Genomic DNA, 25,439 nt, shown 5'->3' on the forward strand with positions numbered 1-25,439 from the left:
TCACCTGCTCATACCCAGCCTACCTGCTCACACCCAGCTCACACCCAATACTCCAGTTTATGCCCAGCCCACCAGCTCACATCCAACTTCCAGCTCACACCCAACTCTCCAGCTCACACCCAGCTCACACCCAATACTCCAGTTTATGCCCAGCCCACCAGCTCACATCCAACTCTCCAGCTCACACCCAGCTCACACCCAACTCTCCAGCTCATGCCCAGCTCACCTGCTCATGCCCAGCTTTACCTGCCTTCAGAAAGCCCAGGGCTCAGCAGGGTCTCCTGCCAGATCATCGATCATACCTTCCAATGGGTGGTCTTCCCAGCCCCAAAGGAAGCCCCCTGCCATTCAGTGTGCCACTGAATGCATACAACCCTCTGGCTGCATTTCACTGAGGCCAGAGGGCTAGCACAGGGAGATACCAAGAGTCCCATTCCCCCTCTGGCCTCCAGCCACTCAAAAAGGACTTTCAGGAGATCACTATGCTGCGTCTTTTGGTTTAATCTTCTCCTCTCCTCCAGGCTGCCCACTCTTGGAGGGCAGGGCCACATCTCACCTGGTAGGTAAGAACCTACGGGGTGTTTGCTGAGTGACTGAAACACAAACGGACACAGAATCTGGGCTTCCTGCCCTTCCGCCCCTTGCTCTACCCTGACCAGCCACGATACACCAAATGAGTACTCACATGGGCCACCCTTCTCCCGTGGACACCGTGAACAGTGTCAGCAGAGCCCAGAGCACGTTGTCATAGTGAAAGTCATATTTCTTCCACTGCCGTGGTTGAGCTTCCACTTCCTCCTTCTCATAATCCAAATACTGACCCCTAGGAATGGGAAAACAGAGGAGGTTAGAGATTAAACACAAAGGACCCAAATAAACCCATGTGTCTACAGTTAACTTGTGTCTGAAAAAAGGTTGCCCATTCAATGGAGAAAGAACAGTCTCTTCAATGATGGTGCTAGAAAAACTGGATTTCCACATGCAAGAGAATGAAGCTGGATCCCTACCTGACTCCATATACAGAAATTAACTCAAAGTCAAACAAAGACCTAAATGTAAGAGCTAAAACTATAAAACTCTTAGAAGAAAACACAGGGGCCTCAGATTTGGGGATGGATTCTTAGATATGACACCAAAATCATGAGGAAAAAAGTGGACACATTGGACTTCATCAAAATTTAAAGGTTTTGTGCTTCAAAGGACATCATCGATACACAGAATGGGATTTGAAGACCATCTATCTGATAAGGGACTTGCGTCTAGAATATATAAGAACTACCATATCAATTATAAAAAAGACAACTCAATTTAAAAATTGGTAAAAAATACGAATAGATATTTCTTTGAAGAAGACATACAAATGGCCAATAAGCACACAAAAAGATGCTCAACATCACAGGTCATCAGGGAAACGCAAATCAAAACTGCAATGAGCCACCACTTTATACCCACTAGGTATTTAAATTTTTAAAAAGGAAAATAATAAGTGTTGACAAGGATGTGGAGAAATCAGAACTCTCATACATTGCTGGTGGGAATATAAAATGGTTCAGCCTCGTTGAAAAACAGTCTGGCAGTTCCAGAAACTGTTAAACAGAATTACCATATGACCCATCAATTCTGTTTCTAGGTACAGACTCAAAAGAAATGAAAAGATCTGTCCACACAAAACTTTATTCATGTGTTCAGTGCAGCATTAATCATAATAGCCAAAAGGTAGAAACAACCCAAATGATCATCAACAGATGAATGAATATAACAAATGTGGCATCTCTACAGAATGGAATAATATTCAACCATAAAAGGGAATAGAGTACTGACATGTGCTACAACATGGATGAATCCTGAAAACAATATGCTAAGTGAAGGAGGTTAGACACAAAAGAACATATATCATATGACTTAATTTATATGAAATGTCCAGAATGGGGAAATCTATAGAGACGGAAAATAGATTAGTTGTTGCTTGGGGCTGGGGCTGGGGAAGTAGGGGTGATAGCTAAAGGGGATGGTTTTTTTGTGGGGTTTTTTTAAACTGATGAAAATGTTCTAAAACTGACTGTGGTGATGGTTGCACAACTCTGTGAATATACTAAAAATCACTGAATTGTACACTTTCAATGGGTGAATTGTATGGTATATAAATAATATCTCTATAAAGCTGTTTTTGTGAAAAACAAAGGACCCCATTGCAATGGGGAAAGATGGTCTTTTCAAATAAATGGTGCTAGGTCAACTGGATATCTATCTACAGAAAATTTATCTTTAGCCATACTTCACACAACAAACAAAAACCAACTCCAGATAGATCACAGTCTATATGTGAAGACAAAACGAAAACTTTTTGTGGAAAACAAAAGGGGACATCTACCTGACCTTGGGATGGATTTCTTAAACAGGATACAAAAAGTAAAAACATAAAAAAAGGCAAGTGTACTATGTTACAATCATGACTTTGTTCTTTAAAAGACATCACTAAAAGAGTAGATCTGGCAAAGGACTCCTATCCAGGACCTTAAAGATTTCCTACAAATCAACCAGAAAGAGACAGAGAACCCACACAGGAAAATTGGCAAAGGCTGGCACAGACATTTCCAAGGAAGCAACATCCAAGTGGTCAGTCCATCTGGGAAAAGGTGCTCAGCCTCACTGGTCATCACACAGGTGCAAATGAAACCACAGAGAAATGTCAGAATCCCTGAACCAGAAAGGCTAAAAAGCAAAAGACAGAAGATGCCAACTATAGCAGGATGTGGAGTACTGGAGCTCTCATCCATGCTGGTGGGAGTGTGATTTTACACAAGAATCTGGCAGCACCTACAAAAGCTGAACATAAGCACAGTCCACAACCCAGCAATTCCACTCCTAGACTGCCACTCCTGGAACTGTGCACATGTGCCCCCAACAGACATGTACTGGATAGTCACAGCAGCACTGCTCAGGAGAGCCTCGAACTAGAAAACAACCCACATGCCCATCAGTCACAGAGTGGATACGCAAGTGGTGCCATTTCCATACAGGAGAATATTACAGAGACAACCGGGCCATCGCCCATGGGTGGGGAAGGAGCTGCCCGTGCTGCCTTACTTAGCGTCCACGCTGGCACCACCTCCATTCCCCTGGTTCCTCCCTGAGGGCGCCTCTCCTATCTGCTCTGATATGGGCCTGGGCCCAGAAAGGCCTGAGGCCTACAATGATGGTCAAAGTGGCCACTGGGCAGTGCCTCTGTCCTCAGGGCCCAGCTCAGACCTCCAGGATTTACAGAGACCTCCAGCATTGCCCCAGGGCTCCCATGAGCTCCCTGGATGTCAGCAGGCAGGAAGAGCATGTCCATCAGACATGGCTGCTCCCTGACTCTACTGAGGAGGACGTGCTGGGTTGGTGCAGCCCTGGGGACAAAGGCACACTCCCCTGCTCTGGGGTACGTCCCAAGCAGGCTCCTCCCAGAGCCCTCACAGGGCATTCCCACTGCTGGCTTTGCAGCTGTTCTCTGCATCACGGAGCTGCACCCCTGCTCCCAGCCCTGCCTTGGTTTACCTGCAGTCCCTCTCCAGCTCCTTGGACTCGTCAGTGCAGTAGAAAAACTTCCCTTTGAAGAGCTGCACCGCGATGACAGCAAATATGAACATGAAGAGCATGTAGACAATCAGGATGTTGAGGACGTTCTTCAGAGAGTTCACCACACAGTCAAACACAGCCTGGTGGGGAGGGGGGATGGAGCCGTGAGGGGAAGGGCAGGGCACCCAGGCTCAGAACCTCCAGGGCCCCCTGGGCATTGGAGGACCTTGCAAGGTCCTGAGGCCCATAACCGTAGAAAGGCTCTGCTGCAGGCTGCCTTGGCAGAGAAAGCTGCCTGATGTTCTCTTTCTCTCAGGAGGGGCCATCTTGGACTTCATGGAGTGGGCAGGAGGTGCTACAAGAGGCAGCGCGGGGCAGATGGGCTGGATGATGAGGAGAACCTGGTGCTGCAGGTCTGGGTTAGGCCACGTAAGCAAGGGTGACCTGGAGCCAGGCTGACCCATGTCAGGAGGGGCCGACAACAGAGAGAAAGGAGTGGAGCTGGGTATGTGGCCAAACCCCAGCTCCTGCACCTGGGCCCTGCCAGCAGATCACACTTTGCCCATCAGTGGGAACCAACACAGGGCAGAAAAGCAGTGATGCTGTGGCCAGCTCCAGGGAGTTTTGGCACGCTGGGTGGCCCAGAGGTGACTCTGTCACCTGTTACCACCACTGCCTGGGCTTTCTCTCAGGTTCTTTTCCCTCTGGAAGCTCAGCTTTCCCTGCACTGCCAGTAGTGCTGACCCTAGCCCTAGCCCCTCTTTCCCAGAGCTGAGGAGAAGCCCTGTCGTGCTCTGGCTGTGCAAACCGGCAGATCCCCAACCATCTCCCGAGACACTGCCAGGCACACTCCCAACACCAGCAGCTGCCTCAGCAAATGCAGACACTGCCCACCTGCACAGTGCCCATGGCACCCTTTACCTGACAGACCAGGTCTAAGACCCTACTTGGCACAGAGGGCCTCCGGCTGCCTGCAGGTCACCTCTCAGCCTGTCCCTTCACACACAGGCTCTAGGCAAAGCGCCTCCTATAATCCCCACATTGCTTAACGTCTCCAAGGCTTGCACTTCCAAGCTGCTCATAATACTTTACTGCACACGGTTTTGGAGGATTAAATGAGTTTACAGACATAAAGCATTTCACACAGTATCTAGCACAAGCTCAATAATTATCAAATTTTAGCACAGTTCTAAGTGTTTGAGTTCACATTCTTTCCCTTATCCAGAACCTCAGCCATACACAGCACTTAGTGCCCAGCCCAACAACCACTTCTCGGGAGCCCCTGCCCTCCCTGCATCTCCCCCACGATCCTCTGCCTCTCAGCAGCCCCTCCCCGCTGTACTGCAGCTGTGGGTGAAAAGATGCTGTCCCACCTGGTGCTGTTGGGTCAAGGAAGAGGAGCCTGACAGGACACCACTGGAAACAAGCTCTTCTTGGGGGAGGGCCATAGAGCTGAGAGAGTCCCTCCCACCCACACAATGCACAATCTGAGAAAAATTAATCTGGGGCCTCCTCTCAGCTCTGCTCATCTCCACTCCAGATGGGAAGCTGCAGCAGGATGGGCCAGTTACTTATAAACATGTACACACACAGGCACAGCACACTGCACATACATACATGTGCACAGAGCATACACATGCATAAGCACACGCACACATACACACCTACATGTGCACACATGAACAGCAAACATACGTGTACACACATGCCCATATTCGCACGTGCATGCACACTCACACACAGCCCTGCACACTCCTCAAGTTCCATCTCAAGGCTCTCACCTTGAGCTTAGGCAGCCGTTTAATGGTCTTGAGGGGCCGTAGGACGCGCAGGACTCTCAGAGACTTGATGGTGTTGATGTCTTTCCCTTTGGATCCTCTAGAAGGGAGAAGCCACACATGCAGACAGGCAGGACGCACACTGTGGCCAGCTCCCATGAAGCTCCTGCAGTCTGGGTCACACTCCCTGTGCATTTCGTCTTGGGCCCCAGGGCAGAGGGTCTAGGAGCAGGGAAGCCTTGGCCCTGCAGGAGCCACAGGCCAGTGCGTGTTCTCCTCCAGGCAGCCTGGCCAAGGTGTCGGCCGAGTGGACAAGGGCCAGGGCCGGGTCAGCAGCACCTGGTGTCCAGGGAGAGCTGAGCTTCCAGGGGGGAAGAACCCATTCTCCCAGCACTCCCCTAACAGCCACCCCCCAACCAGCTTCACTGCTGTGCTGAGACCAGCAGTGGGAATAAAGAGGTGAGGAGAGGCCTGCACCAGGATCGTAGGCCTAGCCTGGGGCCAGCACGTGGAAGCCCACAGCAATGTGCCACCATGTCCACTGGTGCCAGAGCCTTCTGGAAGGGCCAGTTTCCCCTGCTTTTCACTCCTGGTAAAGGGAGGTCAGGGGACATGTCTGGAGCTCTCTGCTGGATCATGTCCTCTCTCAATTGTCCTAACACTCCTCCAGATGATGTAAAACTGACAGGGAAGGAGAGGCGGAAAAGGATGGGAGGCCTGGAGGGAGGGAGGGAGGGAGTGTAAGAAAGAGACAAAGTTAGAGGAATACAGAGGCAATGCAAGAGACAGGGGTGGACAAAGAAAGACAGACCAAGGGAGAGAGGAAGAACTAGAGAGGGGGAAAGAGCCCAGAGAGACCAAGAGAAGCAGATGGAGATATCAAGGCATCAAGAAAGAAGCAGACAAGAAAGCCCAAACACGGGGAGGGTGGGTAAGACAGGAAGAAAGGTAAAGAAAACTCTAGGCACCAGAAACAAGCTAGAAGTCCAGGACATTGAACCCAGATCAGGTCCCCTCACAGAGGAAGCCAGAGCACACCCAAGTGGCTCCCTCAGGCTGCCAGGGGCCCAAGAATTGTCAGACTCTGGGGCTGGCCCTTCCACCAACCAGAAGTCAGAGCAGGAATGTGAGGGGAGGGTCTCCTGAGAGGCCTTCAAGGTTTCCCGTTTCCCTCAGAAGCAAGGCCACAGTCCACCTGCAGGGGCAGAGGCTGAGGGCTCAGGACTGGGGTCTCTCTCCCATTCTGCTCAGAGGCCACTTCCCCCAGGCTCCCCAGGAGCCTGCACTGGGGAGGGGACTGGCCCCATGGCCTTCCTTGGACTGCAGCCAAGCTCTGGAGTACAAGCTGCAAGGCCCAGGAGGGCTCTGTGGGGAAAGGAGAGCTCAGGCCCAGTCCCCTATTCTCTCCCAAGACTCAGCCAGGGCCCACACTCCAGGATCACACCAGACTCCTCCTGAAACACCAAGCTTCCAGGCGGGAACACCCAGCCTCCCGACAGTCATTGGCTGTTCCATCACTGCAGTGTGCTCACCCGCACCCCCAAACCAGCTTCCTCCGCTGCCCCCTGAGACTAGCACCAGGAGAAGAGTAGACAGGGAGGCCTGCGGAGGAGGCAGACCTGGAGGGGCAGGCAGCCCCCCAGGCACCTGTGTCCTGAATGTCTCAAGGCTGTACTTCTCTCCTGCCAGCCCAGAGCCTTTCTCCTGCTGAGGCCGCCTGGCTGGATGTGACCACTCCCCTCCCTCTCACTCCCAGGGTCCCTGACTGACGCTGGCAAAGTTGTCACCTCCTTCATACAGAAAGAGGGTTGGTTATGTCCCCCAAAGGAGATGGAGTGCAGGAGGAAGTCGTGGAGAAGAAAGAGGAAAGACAGCCAAGATTCTGGAGAAGGGACATGGGGGAAAATGCCTCAGGATGTCCAACATCCCGGCAGCCCTGGTCACACAGCAGCTCCCACCTGGAGCCCTCACTGCCTTCCAGGACCATATTCCAAGCCTCCAGCACTCCCTCAGGACTCCCTGCTCACCAGGTACCTCCTTACTAAGGGCTGGCCAGCCCCAATCCTAGCCCTACCGGGTCCCCACAGGCAAGGCAGGAACACGCCACCCAGGGACATGGTTCCTGGAAGCATGCAGCCCGGAGGAGTTGGAGGAGGAGGAGGAAGCGGAGGAGGAGGAAGAGAAGGAGGAGTGGAGGTGAGGCATGGTGATGAAATGGCCCACAAGGGGCCTGTCAGTGCACTATGATGTGGGCAGTGGGAGGGGACAGAGGGAAGGCATTACCCCATGAAGCTCCTATTGAGAGTCCAGCAACAGAGAGACAAAGAGAAGAGAGTCAGTGAGGAGGCCTCCCCAGGCACAGCTCAGCCTGTGCCTTCCCCATGGCTCCGAGAAGATGAAACCATCCCTCAGTATCTGCATCCACTGGGGGTCTTCCTTATCTCTGGGTCTCACCCCACCACTTCCCCCTGCATTTACCCCCCAGCTCTACCCAAGCCCCCCATACCTGCCTCACGCCCGCTGCCACGCAGGGTATGAGGGAGTCAATCCAGGCCCAGCCACAACAGGGCTGAATGCTGCTCACTAGGGAGCCAGAGAAGATGGCCTAACTTCCTGATGGGGGAAGACACCCACCAGCACCCACCAGCTCTGGCTGACCAGGCAGTGCAGCTGAGGTCAGGGCAGGTCACGATATTCTGAAGGACCCGAGAGCAGACACTAAACAAGCCAGACGCCTGCCCACCCAATGGTAGAACTATGGGCTGCGCCAGGGATCGATGGGCATGAGGTCCTCCTGACCACACAGCCCAGCCCCATGCAGACAGGGGTGGGCTACAGACAGCCCAGAGGGCCGATGGAGCCCTCCTCCCCTCACCCGACACCTCGTCACGGCTCTGGGAACTGTGGCCAGCCAGATCCACAGCAAACGTGGGTACTTACGAGAAGGCAAACGCCACCAGGGCCCCACTGACCACAATGAAGTCCAGAATATTCCACAGGTCTCGGAAGTAGGCCCCAGGGTGCAGCAGCAGACCCAAGTCGATCATCTTCAGGGGAGAAACACACTTTAGGGTGCAGAAGATTTCAGAAAAGCAAAACAGAGCCAGGCTTCAGAGTCATGGGGTTGGGGGTAAGGATGCTACTCCAGGTCACGCCCTGCCACAGGAGGGGATGCAGCCCAGGTCACGCCCTGTCAGGCGAGGGGACATGACCCAGGTCATGCCCTCTGAGGGCTTCAATGGACCTTTGGACCTCAATGCAATTGCCCCCACCTTGACCTACATGGTCAATAGATCCTGCCTGGGCCCCCAACTCCCCTGGAGCCTGAATGAGACCCTCCTCCATTGCTGGGCTGCAGGCACACACAGCCCCAGGGAGCTCAGACCCTCAGAGGGTCAGCTCCGTGCAGCAGGAGGAAGAGCTGGTGGGATTGACAGGGACCTGACTCTGCCACTCCTGGAGCTATGATTTTGGGCAAGAATCTTAATGTCCCTAAGTCTCAGCTTCCTCATCTGTAAAACGGGATGACCAGGAGTTTGCAAGGGTAAATGAAGAACCAGAGGCACACACACAAGAAAAGCCGCCCCGAGTCACGCACGTGGGCACACGTGAAGCTGCAGTGCAGTCAGAGATTGCACACACGTGCACATTCAACCACAGTGAACGCACACCTGTGTAAATACAAGCACCAGCCACTTGTCAGACATCGACAAGGGAGCAACACCTGTCAATACCTACAGACAGAAAACAAAGGTCACAACGAAATGGCCAACTCTTAATCTACCACCAAACACTACCATTCTTCTAAACCAAAGTCTTCAGCACCCACTTGCCATGATCTTTGAGCTGGAGGCCACTGTCCTCTCCCCAAGCTCTCTTTCTTCCCCGCCTGCTGTCAGGGCCCTCTTCTGCTGTCACGAGACAACCCTGAGGGCAGAGCTGAGCCCACACCCGCACCTTGGGGAGCGGTAGCCCTGAGGTGGAGGTGCCGTGGAGACAGGCATAGGCGAGCACTCCCAGGGCTGATGTGACGCTGTGAGGAACCCTCAGCGAACGATGGCCTCTTGTCTCCACAAGACAAAACCTGTACTGCAGGTGTGTGTGCCCTCACATCACTGCACACATGAACACACGTTCTCTCACTGAGCACACACCCAGGGCACACCCACCACACGCCTTCGTAAGAGGTTACAAGCCCCACCCCATCTCAGCCATAAGGGAGGATGTGCAAAGCGCAGGGTCACCAGGGCAACCAAGTATCTCACCTTCATCACCATCTCAAAGGTGAAGACGCCTGTGAAAATGTAGTCCATGTACTTTAGAGCCTAGAAACAAAAGGAAGGTTATTCACGAAGGCTAGGCCAGAAGCTTGAACCAGGGCCATGTCAGAGGCTCCGGGTTTCTCCTCCAGGCCTCTTAGCAGATAACCCATCAGCTGGGGGACCCATGGGCAGCAGTCATTGGGAGGGAAGACTTGGCGAGTGCCCCTGTGGGAACAGTACCCTGTGGCAGCAGCCCTGGCTCTGATCCCAGGCACATCTCCACTCTTCCCGTCTCTAACATGGGGCTGGACCAGGTAGCATCCCCAGACCTTCATCCCCACACTCCCAGAGAGAGAAGGGGTGCCCAGTGAGCAGACAGGACCCTGGGACCACCACGCCCTCCACAGTCTGACAGCCCCACTCACATTGTTCCGGGGCGAGTCTGTCCTCACAGGATCCTCGGCGGCCAGGGCGATGCTGCTCAGGGCAATGACCACAAGAATGACCATCTCGAAGTACCGCATGGTCACGATGTAATGGCAGAAGCGGCGGAGCCTAGAGGGCAAAGTACGGATCACCAGGAGGCCACAGAGAGACCAGGCTGGGCCCCCTACAGAGCACGGGCTTGGCCTTTCCCTGCAGGAAGGTGTTTCTGCTAAGTGTCCATGGTCAGGAAGCAGTGGCCAGGTGACTCAGATTCTTGAGAGGGCGTTCCAGGAAGAGGGGTGGGGAGGCTGCCAAAGCCACGGCAGGGGCAGTGAACAGCAGCTGGCAGCCAAATTGGTCTGGTTCTGTTTGTCGGCCTGACATTCTTTTGGAGCACAGCCATGCCCACGCTTTTACCTACTGTGTGTGGACTGCCCTGCCTTTACAGGATTACAGGTTTGCTGCAGGTGGGATGGAGGGAGCTGTGCAAAGAAGAAGAGGCTGAATACCAACACTCCTGGGGAAAGCAGGCCCCCGGAGACTTCCCCAGCTGTGCTGGGTGTGGTGTCCTTTGCTGAGCCCCCAGAGCTGACTGTGCACACCTGTATTTCAGTCACCTGTCCACCTCGCTCACCAGTTGGCATTACTGACCACTGTTCTGCTCTGCTCAGGCATATTCTGGACACCGGGGCACAGTGGTGAACAGGACGCCAGTAACAGTGCAGACATAAACCCACAGGAGACTCTCAGACGCTGACAAATGCTACAACACTGTAGGAGACAGTGACCAAGAGGTCAGGGAAGGCCCCTCTGGGGAACAGTGAAGCTGACCCCAGTGACGAGAGGGGAGAGCCGTAATGAACACAGGGCAAGACTGCTCCTCCTGCCACTGCCAGGGAGGTGCACTCCCAGCGCTACCTCTGCAACCTGCCCCTCCCACCTCTGCCTCCACAGGCTCATCGCTGCCCCATTAGCCTCTCCAACCTCTTCCTCTCACCAGCACTTCCCTATTCCCAAGCACCTTCCATCCGAAAGGACTTTCCATCCCAGCACACCCACCCACTCCCCTCTCTCCTTTGAAGGGACCTATTATGCTCCTCGGCACCCTGACCACTGCTGTCTGGGTGAGGAGTCACTGGCTCCAGCCTCTGCACCCGCCAGAGTCGCCCTTCCTAGGGCTACTGGCAACCTGCTGGCTCTTCTCCCTCCTTATTGAAACACCTTTCCTTCCACCTCCACAAGGCTGCGTCTCAGGCCCTCGTCTGCCCCTGTCCCTCTTTCCCTCTAATCAACAGTCACCAGTCCATCTCATGGGTGCGTCTCCACCACTTAGCTCTACCCCTCGCTCAGATCCCCGAGTCCACCTGGCCCTGAGACCTCTGCCAGCTGCCCCAGGCTATGTAGGATCTCCATTCACCTCCCCTGGCTCGGCCAGGGCCCCCGCTGTCAAGCAGAAACCCTAGGTGTCATCCTTGACCCCTCCCTCCCCTTCCACATCTAATTTATCATCAAATTCTGCAGGTTCTACCTCCAAAATTTCTCCCCAAGCATTTTACTTCCAAACCTCACCACCACTCTTCCTGAAAACTTTGACCATAACTGAGTGGTCTCCCCACCTCCAGTCTCCCACCGAAATATTCTGCTCAAGTGCAAACTGACTGTGCCACACTTACCCCAAGCTATGGCGACCTCTCCACGCTCCTCGGGGCTCCTCAGCCAATGCCAGGTTTCTCCACAGGACACATAACAGGCTTTTCTCTACCCAGTTCTATCTCCAGCAGTTCTGAGCCTGATATCTGCCACTTCTGGACCACTGTCAATTCTCTCCTCTCTACAAAGAATGTTTGTCCCTCCCTTTTCATCTTAATGCTTATTCAACCTTCAGGTTTCAACTGAGATCTCTCATTTCCTCCAGGAAAGCTCTGCTGATGTTCCCCACCTGCTCCCAGACACCAGCACTTCCCTACTCTACCTTTCCCACTCTGTATTTACGTGACAGGCTGTTCCCCTCCTCCAGCATACTGTGGGTGGTGAGAGGCAGGGGCCATGTCTGTCTCCATCGCCACTTTACTCCTAACCCCTAGCAGAGCAGAGCATGCTCCCCATGAATCTGAGTTGAATGAAAGAAGAGGGAGGGAAGAAGGGAGGATGGATAATGGAGGGCTGAGTGCAGAGACTGCTGGATGCCCAAATGAGAAGGGCTTGCTGGACAGAAGGGTAAAGGATGGAGCATGAGTCCACGGGACCCTGCTGCCCTCTGACCACCCTGGCCACACCGGCTGCTGGGTGGTTCTACCTTTGCTCTCCCTGTCACCACTGTCCAGGGTGCTCTCCCTGACTTTCCTCTCGTCTTTGCTCCAATCTTGCCTCCCACGAAGGACCAACATGACCTTTCCTCTTTCATTCCAGCACCCCCAACAGTCCATGTTTCCATTGGCTGCTTTGCATTTCCTCTTAGCACTTAGCACCATGTGACACCTTATGTCCTTCACTTATTTGTCTTGTTTGCTGTCTGTCTCTCCCACTAGCACATAAGCTTAATAAGGACAGGGGTCCTTGTCTGTTCTGTTCATCACTGTGTATTCCCAGCACCTAGAGTGTTGTTGGGCTCATAAATATTGGTTGAACTAACAAAGGCAGTTGGACTGATGAGTGGACAAGAAATGCATGGTGACTATGTGACAGACGAACAGAGGAGAGGAGACAAGGATAGACATGTGAGTGAAGATGGTGAGCACGATGCAGAGGTGGACAAGTGGAAACACGAATGCATGATGGATGTAAACTGGGTGCGTGTGTGCAGAGACGAACAAACGCCACAGCAGGGCTCTAGGACTGACTGTGTGAGTTCAAACCCTAGCTCCACCCCTAAGACTGGCCGTGTGTTTGTGGACAAGTCACAGCACTCCCCTGTGGCTTTGTGTCCTCGTCTGTGAAGTGAGGTAACAACAGGCCTGTGAAGTGAGCTTTGTGGATTGCTGTGATGATGAGGACATTAACACATGAAAAGGGCACAGAATTGGTGCCTGCCAGGTCACTCTAGGACACGCAGCCATCATGCGCATGTGGCTCATGGGCCATGGATGGATGGGATGGGCACACAGCAGGGGCAGGTGAAGGAGACTCACAGGTTGGTGGGGCTTAAACAGAACATGGAGCTGTATGGGACGATGGGTCGGGGGCCACTCCTCATCACATCATCAGCTTCCACCTCCTTCTTCCCCTCTGCTTGGCTTTCCAGGTCCACGTTACCACCTACAAGGACACAGGGCCACCGAGTTAGGGGTGTGGCACACACAAAGCTCACATCACACAGGTCTCACCTGGGCAACAGACACTCTCCCAGTTCCAATCCCACAGGCGAGTGGGGCAGGTCTTCATGGACCCACTCAGAGAAGGGTGTGTGGCTAAAAACCCAGCTTCACATGAGACTCCTTGAACTCGTGGTCAGATCACAACTGAGGCGAGCAGTGGCCAGGACCAAGCCAGCACTGGAGAGCTGGGGCCGTCTGCACAGAGACCCTAAGAGAGCCTTCCGCACCCCTTACTTCACCAAGCACTGCACCCTTGGCTCCAGACGCCTCTGCCTCCACTGGTGCCGTTAGTCTAGGTGTTCTAAGAACGCTAACGTCCCCTCAGCCCCGAAGACCAAGGCCAGCAGGCCCCCTTCCCCCCATTCAGCGTACACTCCTAGAGAAAATCACCACGTGCAGGGAGGAGCAGGGGCAGCCCTGGACTACAGACACTCTCTGGAAACTGGTGATCCAGTCTAACCTGGCCTGGATGCTCTCCAGGACGTAGCGAAGGCCCTGTCTGCCAGGCACTGCAGAGCAGGGCACGGCCAGCTCGCAGGCAGCCAGGCGCTGCTCAGTCCACACTCTGGCTCTCCTCCCCACTCCCCCGCTTCCCTGAGGCTCATCCTCTGCTCTCTCAGCACCCCTGTCTCAGGCTTGGCTCCTGCAAATCAGACTCCCCAAGATTAAAATGCCCATGACCTTTGTTCCTTTTAAGTAGATTGTGTCATCTGTGCATACTATTTTTCTCACGATAGTTTTTCGTTTTTAACGATCCGAATGTATATTTCAGTTCTGTGGGTGACAGAGTTCCTGAGAACTCAAAGACGCCCAGGGAGATAGTGCAGTGAAGTGGAGCCAATGCCCACTGTTGTACCGCATTTTTACTTCTTAAAAAAATATATATATATAAGCAAAGAGGATGTTCAAGGGCAGCTGAAGTGAGGATAGCTATCCCCAGAACTTGCATGAAGAGCAAGGCTCCAGGCCTCTCCCCCTGACCACTAGCCACTCTGAAGTCCTGCAGAGAACGGCTGGGCCAGAGAAAAAAGCCTCAAGCTGAATCCGAGAACAGCGCAAGCCACAGCGGTAGTGGTTTACGGCTCCTAGGCTGTGAGCCTACCTGCACCCGGTACCGTCGAGTCTCCCCGCAGAAGGCGCACATATATGATCTGCTTAGAAGGCAACTGGGCAAGACTTACTTAAAGCCTTAACAACCTCTATCTGTTGGTTTAATTTGTGGGGCATTATCTCCTAAGGAAATCAAGCATGCACACAAAAATCTATATGCACAGAAGTGTTTGTTACAAGTTCTTTTACAATAACTAAAGATTATAAAATGTACAACCATAGGAGATAGACTAAGTATGCAATACTTACATGAAGCATTATACTATGGATATTAAAAATGCCTACAAATAGTTTAAATGACAAAAGAAGTTTATGATATGGTAAGTTAACAAAAAAAGGCAGGCTACATACTCGTATATCCCAGATGAGCTGAACTACAAAAATAACACGCATCGGACAAGAAGTGACACCTGGACAAGGATAACTGGGGAGATCTCTGATGGCGATGTCATTCTCTTCACTCTACTTTTCACATTTAAAATGACTTTCCATGATGAGCACGCATCACGTTTAAATTAAGAAACATTTATTATTTTAAAACCACAGCTTTTCAGACTCTTCCACAATAACAATAAAGCAAACCCAAGAATAAGTAAACTGGGAGAAAAGAACCAATATGGACTCAATGAAGAATTTTGCTGCTCAAAAAAAAGTGGAACAAAGATGCCAGAGCCTGGATGGAAATACTTCTCCTGAAACAGATTTACTACAACAAAAATCATCAATTAAATCAAAGCAGACCAAAAAAAAAGTGGGGAGAAGACCAAAATGAAAACTGAGGAGACTAAGTAAACTCATTGTTGGAAGCAGTTCATTTAAAAAAAAAATACTTGACAGTAACAAAAATTAAACCATTGAAACAGAAGATAATCAAGCAAGATGGCCAGACACAGAGGGTGAGTATGGAGCAGAAGAGAACATTCCCCAGAAACAGTGTTGGGCGTGGTCCAGATGCTTGATCCTCTGAGCACTCACTGGCATGTATTATTACCTGCATTTTTCAGATTAAGAAACTGAGGCTGAGCTGAGGAATCCCCTGTGGGCACACGATCTACAAATGCCGGGACAGAACCCCGTGCCGTGGGCTCACCACAAGGTAGGGAAGACGAACACGGCTTCTTGGGAAACTGCTCCCTCACAAGGGCTACAGTGAGCCCAGACTGCTAGAGCCCTGGCCTTCTGGGAAAGCAAATATCACTCCTCTCCGACAAAACATCCCTCATCTGGCCCACAGAGACCCCAGAGATTAAGGCAACCCTTCTCAACTTGAGGAGAATGTAAGCCCTAATGTCCAAAGACATGCATAGTATAGAAAGACTTTCTCTCCTATACACTTAGAACGGCACTAGCTACGTACCATCCTTAGGAGAATTAAAAAAGGAGTTGACTAATTCATTTTCTGCAGGGCTTATCTCACAAAACCCCAGTTGAGAAAGGGTAGATTAGGGTCAATAATATAGGAACTCAAAATAATAAATATCACCAAACAAACAAGGACTCAAGATCACCATGAGAGAAAGACAGCAGAAACAGTAATAGCTTTACACTCTCCATGGACTTCAGATACAAGAATTTTCAGATGAGGAATATAAAAACTGAATACAAATATGTAAAGAAATTAAAAAACAAACCTTGAAAAAATTAACAAGCAATAAAAGTCTATAAAATTGACCCAGCATTTCAACGGCCTGTGACAGAGACACTTAAAATGGACTCATTCTCTCACTGAAAACAACTATAAAGCTGAACAAAATAAAAAACATAACTGTTTAAAGGCACTGGGAACCAATCAAGATGGACAGATCCTGAGAAGCTACAATCCCTGGGAGGAGGGAAGCACAGGGGGTGACAACCCTGGCACCCCAACTTTTCCCGAGGCCATTTTCCTATTTGCACTGCAAGGAAACAGAACCCAAGCAGAAAGCAACCCTCTTACCAGGAAGAGGAGAAAAAGCTTGGAGTTAGAGGATGACATGGTGTCTGGGAATGAGGGGCAAAATCTCAGAGAGGGGAGAAGAACAGAGAAGTGAGCCCCTTAGTCAGTTACGATGAATTCCCCTCCAGTCATTGCTGCACACGCGCAAGATGAGGCTGGCCTCACCTCAAAGGAGAAAGCAGGGTTGAAGGCTTGATACTGGGTGCAAAAGCCAATACAGATTTAACTTTGCTCTTCCTTTTTATCAGGATTGTTCTTGTTTTTATTAGTGTTCTGGTTACAGAGTTGCATCGATCTTAAATCATTTGCTCTTAACCCTATTTTTTCTACAAGGCGTCTTATTTTCGGTCCACGGCATTTTCAGGAATACATATATCATGTTACAGCAGGAATGTCTGTACTTCAGGAAGATGGAAAATGACATTAAAGGAAGGTCTGAGATGCAACAAAAGGTAAGCCAAAAAATTAGTAAGCCAAGAAACTGGTAAATCTAAATAAATATAGTACCTATAAAGTCCAAATGAGAATAATATCTATTTTGTGAGCTTAGAAACAGGACTGAAATGTGGGACGACAATAACAAGGAACCTGGGAGAGACGTGGTTGGAGCTGCAGTTCAAAGGACTTAATATAACAAATAACTGTAGATTTTGTTCTGCACACACGTTAGAATTACAAGGATAACCACTAAAAACAGACATAGAATGCATAGTTTTTAAACCAGTAGAGGGGAAAATGTGATATGTAAGCAAATAAACAACCAATTAGGCAACATTAAAAAAGAAGGAAAGGAGAAAAAAAGCATAGGAAAAAATGAAGCAAATGTCACAAGCCAAAATGGATGAAGCAAGTCCAAGTAAACTGATAATCACAATAAATATAAGCAGACTGAACCTGGCTATTAATTGATATAGATTATCCAGCTGGATTTTTTAAAAATACAGTTATATGTAGTTTCCAAAAGATAAGCTTAAAATATAAGGCCATATAAAGGTTGAAAGTCATAAGATGGAAAAAGATTCACCTGGCAAATGATTCTTTAAAAAGAAAAAAGCTCAGTGAATATGTATATTCACATGAGAAAAACACACTTTAAGAAAAAAATAATTATTAAAGAGGATCACCACAAGATGACAAAAGGTTAAGCTCCAATAAGACATAACAATATTAAACATACATAAAGTAGCTTAAACTACAGAAATCAAACACATATATTTTAATAGAAAGGTTTTTTTTCTGAAGAAGAAATAAAAGAAAAAGCCCCACAGAAGAGATTCAGAAAAACATGGTTACTAGCTCAGGAAATGTGCACTAGTACTTGGTCATCTGTTAGACTGTTTTCTGTATGGAGCTGCATGCTTCAAACTCTTCAAAATAACTGCATTAAATAAATAAATATATCTACAAAGCAGGAGCTGACAGGTCTATGGAGAGAAAGAGGTTTCAATGCACCTCTCTCAATTAGCGATGCACCAATCAGGCAAAATATTAGTGAATATATAGCATATTTAGCAATGCAACTAACAAATTTGATTTAGCAGACAAATATAAAAATCTCAGTGTTCCCCAAATTAGAGAAAACATATTGCTTTTAAGCACACATGGTACTTTTACAAAAGTTGACCACATGCTAAGCCACAAAGCAATCCTAAGTACATCTCAAAGGAAACCATCATATAGGTCATATTCTCTAATCACAGTGCAATTAAGTTAGAAGTTAAGGCAGTAATAAGAAACAGAAGGATAATTAAGATTTAAATTTTACACCTGGAAATTGAAAAACAGACTTTAGAGTTCATGGGTCAAATATTATATATTCATAGGCAGTACAACTGTGTCTACATAGAAAACAAAATAATCTACAAAACATTATTTAGAGTAACAAAAGAGTTTGGCAACTCTGTGGCTGGACACAAAATCAACAGACAAAAACTGCTTCTATTTCTACATAGTAGGACCAAATAATTAGAAAACACAATTTTTTAAACAACACCATTTAAGAAACAGATTCAGCAAAGTAAAAAGACAAAAAGAAGGAATTTTAGGGCAGTGAAACTATTCCGTTTGATACTATACTGGTAGATACATGTCATTATACATTTGTCCAAACCCTTAGACTGTGAAACACCACGAGTGAACCTTAACATAACCTATGGACTTTGGGCGACAATGACGTATGACATAGGCTCATCGAGTGTAACAAATGTACCACTCTGGTGTGGGCATGTTAATGGTGGGGCAGGTTGTGTGTGTGCAGGAGCAGGGAGCATATGGCATATCTCTATACTTTCTGCTTAATTTTAACTATGAACTAAAACTTCTCTTAAAAACATAAAAAGACAAAATTTTCAGGATAAGAGAAAAGAGATACAAATACAAAATCAAAGAAGTTAGATAAAAATCCTATAATCTTACATTTAAATTACAGAAGCCAAAAGAACACATGATATATTCTTCTCTTTAAAAAGAAAAACAAAGTCCTGAAAAGCCTAAAAGCAATAAACACCCAGTAGCCAAGACCACATTATAAATAAATATCATTTCTCATCAAAGGAGCCACAGCATCTCATACCAGGTTCTACAGAAGCAGAGCATGAGATGAGGGTCCATGTGCAACTGACTGATCGAGGACATACTCCCAGAAGAAACTGGAGGGAGCAAGAAAGCCGAAGAGGGAAGAGAAAGAAGCTAAAGAAGCTTTGCAACAGTAGGGTCAGCCTGCTCCCACGGGGAGCTCTGGAGTCTGAATTAAACCTCAATGTTGTCCTGACTCAAAGCCAAAGGGCTGGCTGTCACACTCCCTGGCCCTTCCTTCGTTGGCTGGGCCCACCTGGGGGCTGTGAACTCTCACATACTTTCACTGCCCATCCTCTGCATGCATTGGCAAAGCACCACCACAGTCGAGGGCGGTCCTCTGAAGAAGAGCTAAAGGCGAGGCCACTGTGGGCAAAAAGCCCACTGAAGTAGGGAAGGAAACCTATAGGAATAGCCAGTGTGCAGCACACAGGTCTTCTTAGAGAAAAGGCTGATTCCAGGTCTTGGGCAGGAAAAGTATACAATGATCCGGGAATTGCTGTCATAGATGAGAACCGGAAAGCTGTCCAAGATGACCACAGGCGTGAGGAGGTCACAAAAGCCGACTTCCAGGGGCTCCCGCTGATCAAAGATGGGTAATTTGGGCATGAAAAGTAAGAGTGAGTTCAAAGGACTTAAACACATCAAATGCATTAAAATCCAAAAATTCATAATAATTTCTTAAATTTCTCATTGGTCATATTGGGACTTCTAAGGGCACCAACTCACTATTTTGAAAGCTCACACACAAATGAGGGACAGAATTAAGCATGTGCCTTGCTTAATACAAATACAAACTGTATTTCAGGGTAACCAAACAGTTGATGAGTAAGTTCTTCCTTACAGAAAAAGTCAAAATAACAAATGCAGAAAGAATGTTAAGATTATACATCCATCATTTTGTGACGCCTAATACAATCACAGATCTAGGTGACAGTCATGAGTGTGCGCTAAAACCATTAGGGAAAGGCTAGTGGAGGACAAGGATGAATGAGGCCAAGCCCACTGATCAAGCTTAACATCACCAAAAGGAAAACACTAGGCACTACGTAACAGCAACGTAATGCAATAGGAAGTCTATACTACCACCTAAGAAGCTCTCAAAAGAGTTAATTTGACTCCAATCAAATCTCTAGATCTGTGGTTCGCAAACAAGAGAGATTTTGCCTCCTAGGGATTATTTGGCAATGTCTGGAGACATTTTTTGGTTGTCACAACTACCGGGTGCTACTAAAGAATAAAGGCCAAGGATGCTGCTAACATCCTAAAATGCACAAGACAGCCGCCAACAACAATGTCAATAATGCCAGGGTTCAGAGGCCTGCTCTAGATCGAGTTACCAGTTAACAGGAGGCACTGAGGATAGAGGAACACGCTCAATGACACCATGAGGCAATCAACCAAACCCAGAAGGTGGGAAATTCTACAGGACAAATGACATGGTTTCTTCAACAAATAAATGGAATGTGTAAAAAACAGGGGAGAAACTGTTATAGAGTAAGAGACGTAGACAGACTAAGCAAAGTCAAATGAGTAAATCTTATCTGGATCTTGATTCAAACAAAACAACTGTAAAAAGCAATTTTTAAGATAATTGGTAAAATTTGAACTTGGGTAAGTATTAGATAACATTAATGAACTATTATCAATATTGCTAGGTGAAATAATAGGCTACTGAAGTTGTTAAATCCTTAATTGTTAGAGATGTTTAAAGACAGTTCTATAGTCATGTGCCACATAACGACATTTTGGTCAACTAATGGGCCACACATGCAACAGTGGTCCCATAAGATTAGCACCATAGAGCCTAGGTGTATAGTAGGCTCTACCATCTAGGTTTGTGTCAGCACACTCTGTGATGTTCACATAACAACAAAATCTCCTAACAACACATTTCTCAGAACGTTAAGCAATGCATGACTGTACCTAAAATAACATACCAAAGAAAACATACAAGAGAAACAAGATTGGCAAAAGATGGATAACTCTTGCGGGCTGGTGACAGAAATACAAGTGTTCATTATACTTGTGTCTCTGATTTCAGTGTTTTAATTTTCCATAATAAAAAGGTTTTCATGTAAGCAGCAGTAGGGAGAAGACAGAGCCACAGAGAGGAACAATTAGACGAATGGCAGTTCCTCCATAGAAACCGCAGGAGAAGATGGGAACAGCGTCAACGTGCTGAGAGAAAGTGTCTAACAAACTAGAATTCCATACAAAGTGAAACTGCTTCTCACAAACAATGGCAAAATAAAGATTTTTCAAGCAAACTGAGAGAATTTACTGTCATCAAATCTCACTAAAAGAAATAAGAAAAGATGTTCTTCAAGCGGAAGGAACAAAAAAGCCAAATGGGTGATCTGAAATACAAAGAGTGATGAAATACAAGAAGGAATAATGAAATCAATAGCAAAAGAAAAAAAAAGCAAAAACAAAAATTTAAAAAACACACTAAGAAACCTCTGTCTTTGGAAATTCAAAAACATACTTACAAAGGACTCATGGATCAAATAAGAAATCATGAATGAAACTTGGAAAAAGATTTAAAACTAAAAAATAACAATGTTTTGAAACATGTAAGACACAGCTAAAATAATTCTTAGGGTGAAACTTAAAGCCTTAAACACATTATTAGCAAAGTAGGAAAGACTTCAATATCATGAGCTGAGTATGCAACTAATAAATGGGAAAAAGAATATTACAATAACGATAAAGAAAGTAGAAGAAAGGAAATAATAAATAAGAAAATAAATTAGTGAAACAGGAGAAAAAAAGATACAATAGAGAAGATCAAGAAAGCCAAAGATTGGGAGCCGGCCAATTGGCGTAGCGGTTAAGTTCGTGTGCTCTGCTCGGGTGGCCCAGGGTTTGCAGGTTCAGATCCTGGGTGCAGACCTAGCACCATTTGTCAAGCCATGCTGTGGTGGCACCCTACATAAAATAGAGGAAGATTGGCACAGATGTTAGCTCAGCAACAATCTTCCTCAAGCAAAAAGAAGAAGACTGGCACAGATGTTAAGTCAGTGACAATCTTCCTCAAGCAAAAAGAGGAAGATTGGCAATGGATGTTAGTTAGCTCAGGGCCAATCTTCCTCACACACACACACAAAAGAGTGATATTGGGGAAAAAAAAACAGAAAGCCAAAGATCGAGACTTTGATAGTCTACTTAAATTGACAAACTTTTAGGGAAAAAATGGTTTATCAAAGGAAGGAGAGAAGGAGGGAATAATGGAGAGAAGGAAGGAAGGAAAGAAATCAGAAATGTAATAGTGGCCATAACTACAAATCCAGCAGAAACTAAAAAGATAAGAGGCTGGCTCTCATAGATAATGGCAGTCACTCACACTCAAATTTCTCCCCATAGCTTCCATAAACCATATGGTCAATAAGGAGAGGTAAGAAAATCACCCACAGTCCACACCTACAGCATATGGGAAATAAGAAACCTACAAACTTGTATTTACATGTAAGTGAGGAAACAGACCTCTGAGACCTGCAGAATCAGGCAGGGACTGTGTGGAAGAGGGAGAGTGCAGCAGGATCCTAGTGTTGGTGGAACATGGACAACGCCGAGTAGTGTTCATCCACAGAAAAGCGGGCCCTACCCTACAAATACTGAGTACAGGTCTGAGACCTAGTGGATCAGAGCACTGCTCCTGGGGGCTTGAAAGGAAGGGCTTGGAAAGTACATGGGACTGGAGGTGGCAACCTTGGGATGACTGCTTCTGGAGAAAAAGATACTTGAAAGGGAGAGGTACCTTTGGTGGCTTAGTGATAGAGGGAAAGAAACAAGTGGCTAAGGTCCAGGGTCCTCCAGAGATAGGGTATTATCATAGAATCATAGCTAGACAGACACTCCCCCCAAGGCATCACTGAGTAAAGAAACTGAATATCATGGTACTAATAGAAGAGGGTGTTCTTGAACCAGAAAGCAAGTGAGCTGCCCAACCCACCCCCATACACACACTCTCCACAAAATCACATGTGACAGCTGGTCCAGGAAAATTTAACACACTTCCTCATTTTCAGAAAAAGGAACCCAACATCCATACAAAGCTTCTACCATAAGAAAATGGAAAGAAAGACTGAAAACTTTTCAGCTAGTCAAAGTACTCCACAAAAAACAACTGCAAAGCAGAGAAAAACTATAACACAACCTTCCAACATGAATTAAATATAATTAAACAAGCAATTGTTAATAAGAAAAAAACACCACAGATCAGATTCAAAAGCTCAAAATAAAAATGCACGGACAACTAGGAGGCGTGAAATGAGAACTGACCAAACTCAGGAGGGAGACTGAAAAAAGATAAAATAGTCTCAGAAACCACAAGCAGTACAAGGGAAACAGATGTGACTGAAAGTATTGCAAGGGAGTGAAATGAGCCAAAAGGAAAAATGCAAACTAAGGAATGAGTTTTCAAAAGGATCAGAGAGAAAGTTATGCAGAAGACAGGCAAAGAAGATCTAACATTTGGAATGTCGGAAAAACAAAAATAAACAATGTAATAGAACTACCATTAAAACTGTAACCCCAGAAACTTTACCTGAAATGAAGTAACACCAATCCATTGATTTGTGACAAAAGTGCCAAAGTAATTAATCCAACAAAAAACAGATAGCCCTGGGGTCAGCCTGGTGGCATACTGGTTAAGTTCACGTGCTCTGCTTCAGTGGCCCAGGGGCCACAGGTTCATATCCCAGGTGCGGACCTGCACACTGCTCATCAAGCCATGCTGTGGCGATGTCCCACATACAAAATAGAGGAAGACTGGCACAGATGTCAGCTCAGGGCCCATCTTCCTCCACCACCCCCAAAAAAGGATAGCCTTTTCAATAAACTGCACTGAAACAAATGGATACCCATGGATAGGAGGGTAAAAAGAACCTCAACCTTTACCTCACATCATATATAAAAATCAACTCAAGACTTCAGCTTCTGAAAAGATGGAATAGGAGTACTTTCCCCCATTCATCCTGCCAAACCCAACTAAGAACACTGGACATCACATATAAGGCAAACACAAGAAGATTCTGAAAGGAGGAGAGAAGGAAGCAGATTGGTTAGGGACCTTGGGACCTGAGGAACAACACAGCAATAAGTTTTTCTCTTCTGGGTTTTCTTTAATGCCTCATATATTCCTAGTGCTGGAGAACCAGCAAACACCAACAGGCACAGAATTTTTAAAGCCCTGACAAAAGTCAACTCTCCCCTAGTGACAGGACCAGGAAAGGCACAGCCTAGCAAGACAGGAAACTTGTAGACGACAACCCCTCCACTACAGCCAAACACCCAGAAAAAACTGCAGCTCCATCTCCACTCGTATGAGCAGAGACCAGGCGTGGAGCCTAGACTCCACCCTTACCAGCCTATGATGAGGTATCCCAAAGCCCCTGCCTGGGTGGTATCAAAGAGAGCCAAGTGGAGAGCAGGGACTCTCACTCTGTGGTAACAAGGCCCCCAACCCATGCAATGTCAGTAAAGGTCACATGGATAGCCTGGACTTCGATTCCCACCCAGAAGTAATGAGGTACCCCCTTCCCTTTACCTGCTAGAGCGAACCCTAGTGGGAAGCCAGGACTTTTAACCACCACCCAAAAGTAATGAGGTCAATCCCCACTGTGTCAATGGAAGCCATATGGGGAGCAGTAACAAGGCACTCTCACCCCTCCCAGAGAGGAGGATATCCATGGGGAGATGGAACTCCCATGTGAGCCCAGCAGGAGCAAGAAGCCCACTCTCACGAGGGGACAGCTGAGTGAGGCACCTGTACTTTCACCCCATCAGTCAATAATGAGGCAGTTCCAAACCCTCTTCCTGCTGGAGCAGTGTCACAGTATACCAGCTAGAACAGAAGATTTAAATAAAACTCAGAGGCTCATAGCATAATATGGAAATGTCTAGGCTTCAATCAAAAATCACTTGTCACACCAGGAACCAGGAAAATCTCCATTTGAATGAGAAGAGACAATCAATAGACACCAAGATGATATAGATGTGGGAATTATCTGATGATGATTTTAAAGCACCCATCATAAAAATGCTTCAACAGACGATTAAAAACACACTTGAAACAAATGAAAAAACAGAAAATCTCAGCAAAGAAATAGAAAATCTTAACAAAGAAATAAAATATAAGGAAGAACAAAATAGAAATTTTAGAACTGAAAAATACAATAACTGTAATCAAAAACTCGACAGATGGGCTCAACAGCAGAGTGGAGGGGACAGAGAAAAGAATCACTGAATTGGAACACAGAACAATAGAAATTATCCAATCTGAACAACAGAGAGAAAATAGACCCAAAAAAGTGAACAGAGCCTCAGGGACCTTTGCAACTATAACAAAAGATCTACCAATCATGTCAACAGAGTCCTGGAAAGAAAAGAGAAAGAGGGCAGAGCTGAAGACGTATTCAAAGACATAATGGATGAAAAATTTCCAGATTTGGCAAAAAGACATAAACCTACAAATTCA

At 47.4% G+C, this 25,439-nt stretch overlaps 1 protein-coding gene across 9 annotated transcripts in view; it reads right to left on the minus strand.

Annotated features, from left to right (window-relative positions):
• Positions 1-25,439, minus strand: part of CACNA1B (calcium voltage-gated channel subunit alpha1 B) — a 198,276-nt gene that overhangs the window by 55,149 nt on the left and 117,688 nt on the right. For all 9 annotated transcript variants that reach the window (XM_070518200.1, XM_070518198.1, XM_044778229.2 and 6 more), the window contains exons 21-27: positions 13,153-13,279; positions 10,024-10,153; positions 9,602-9,661; positions 8,277-8,383; positions 5,340-5,436; positions 3,538-3,698; positions 686-823 (exon numbers count right to left, since the gene is read on the minus strand). In XM_070518200.1, the coding sequence (XP_070374301.1) occupies positions 686-823; positions 3,538-3,698; positions 5,340-5,436; positions 8,277-8,383; positions 9,602-9,661; positions 10,024-10,153; positions 13,153-13,279 (820 nt within the window). The remainder of the gene's footprint in view (positions 1-685; positions 824-3,537; positions 3,699-5,339; positions 5,437-8,276; positions 8,384-9,601; positions 9,662-10,023; positions 10,154-13,152; positions 13,280-25,439) is intronic.

This window comes from Equus asinus, chromosome 10 (assembly GCF_041296235.1).
Source record: "Equus asinus isolate D_3611 breed Donkey chromosome 10, EquAss-T2T_v2, whole genome shotgun sequence".
Taxonomy (NCBI): Eukaryota; Metazoa; Chordata; class Mammalia; order Perissodactyla; family Equidae; genus Equus; species Equus asinus.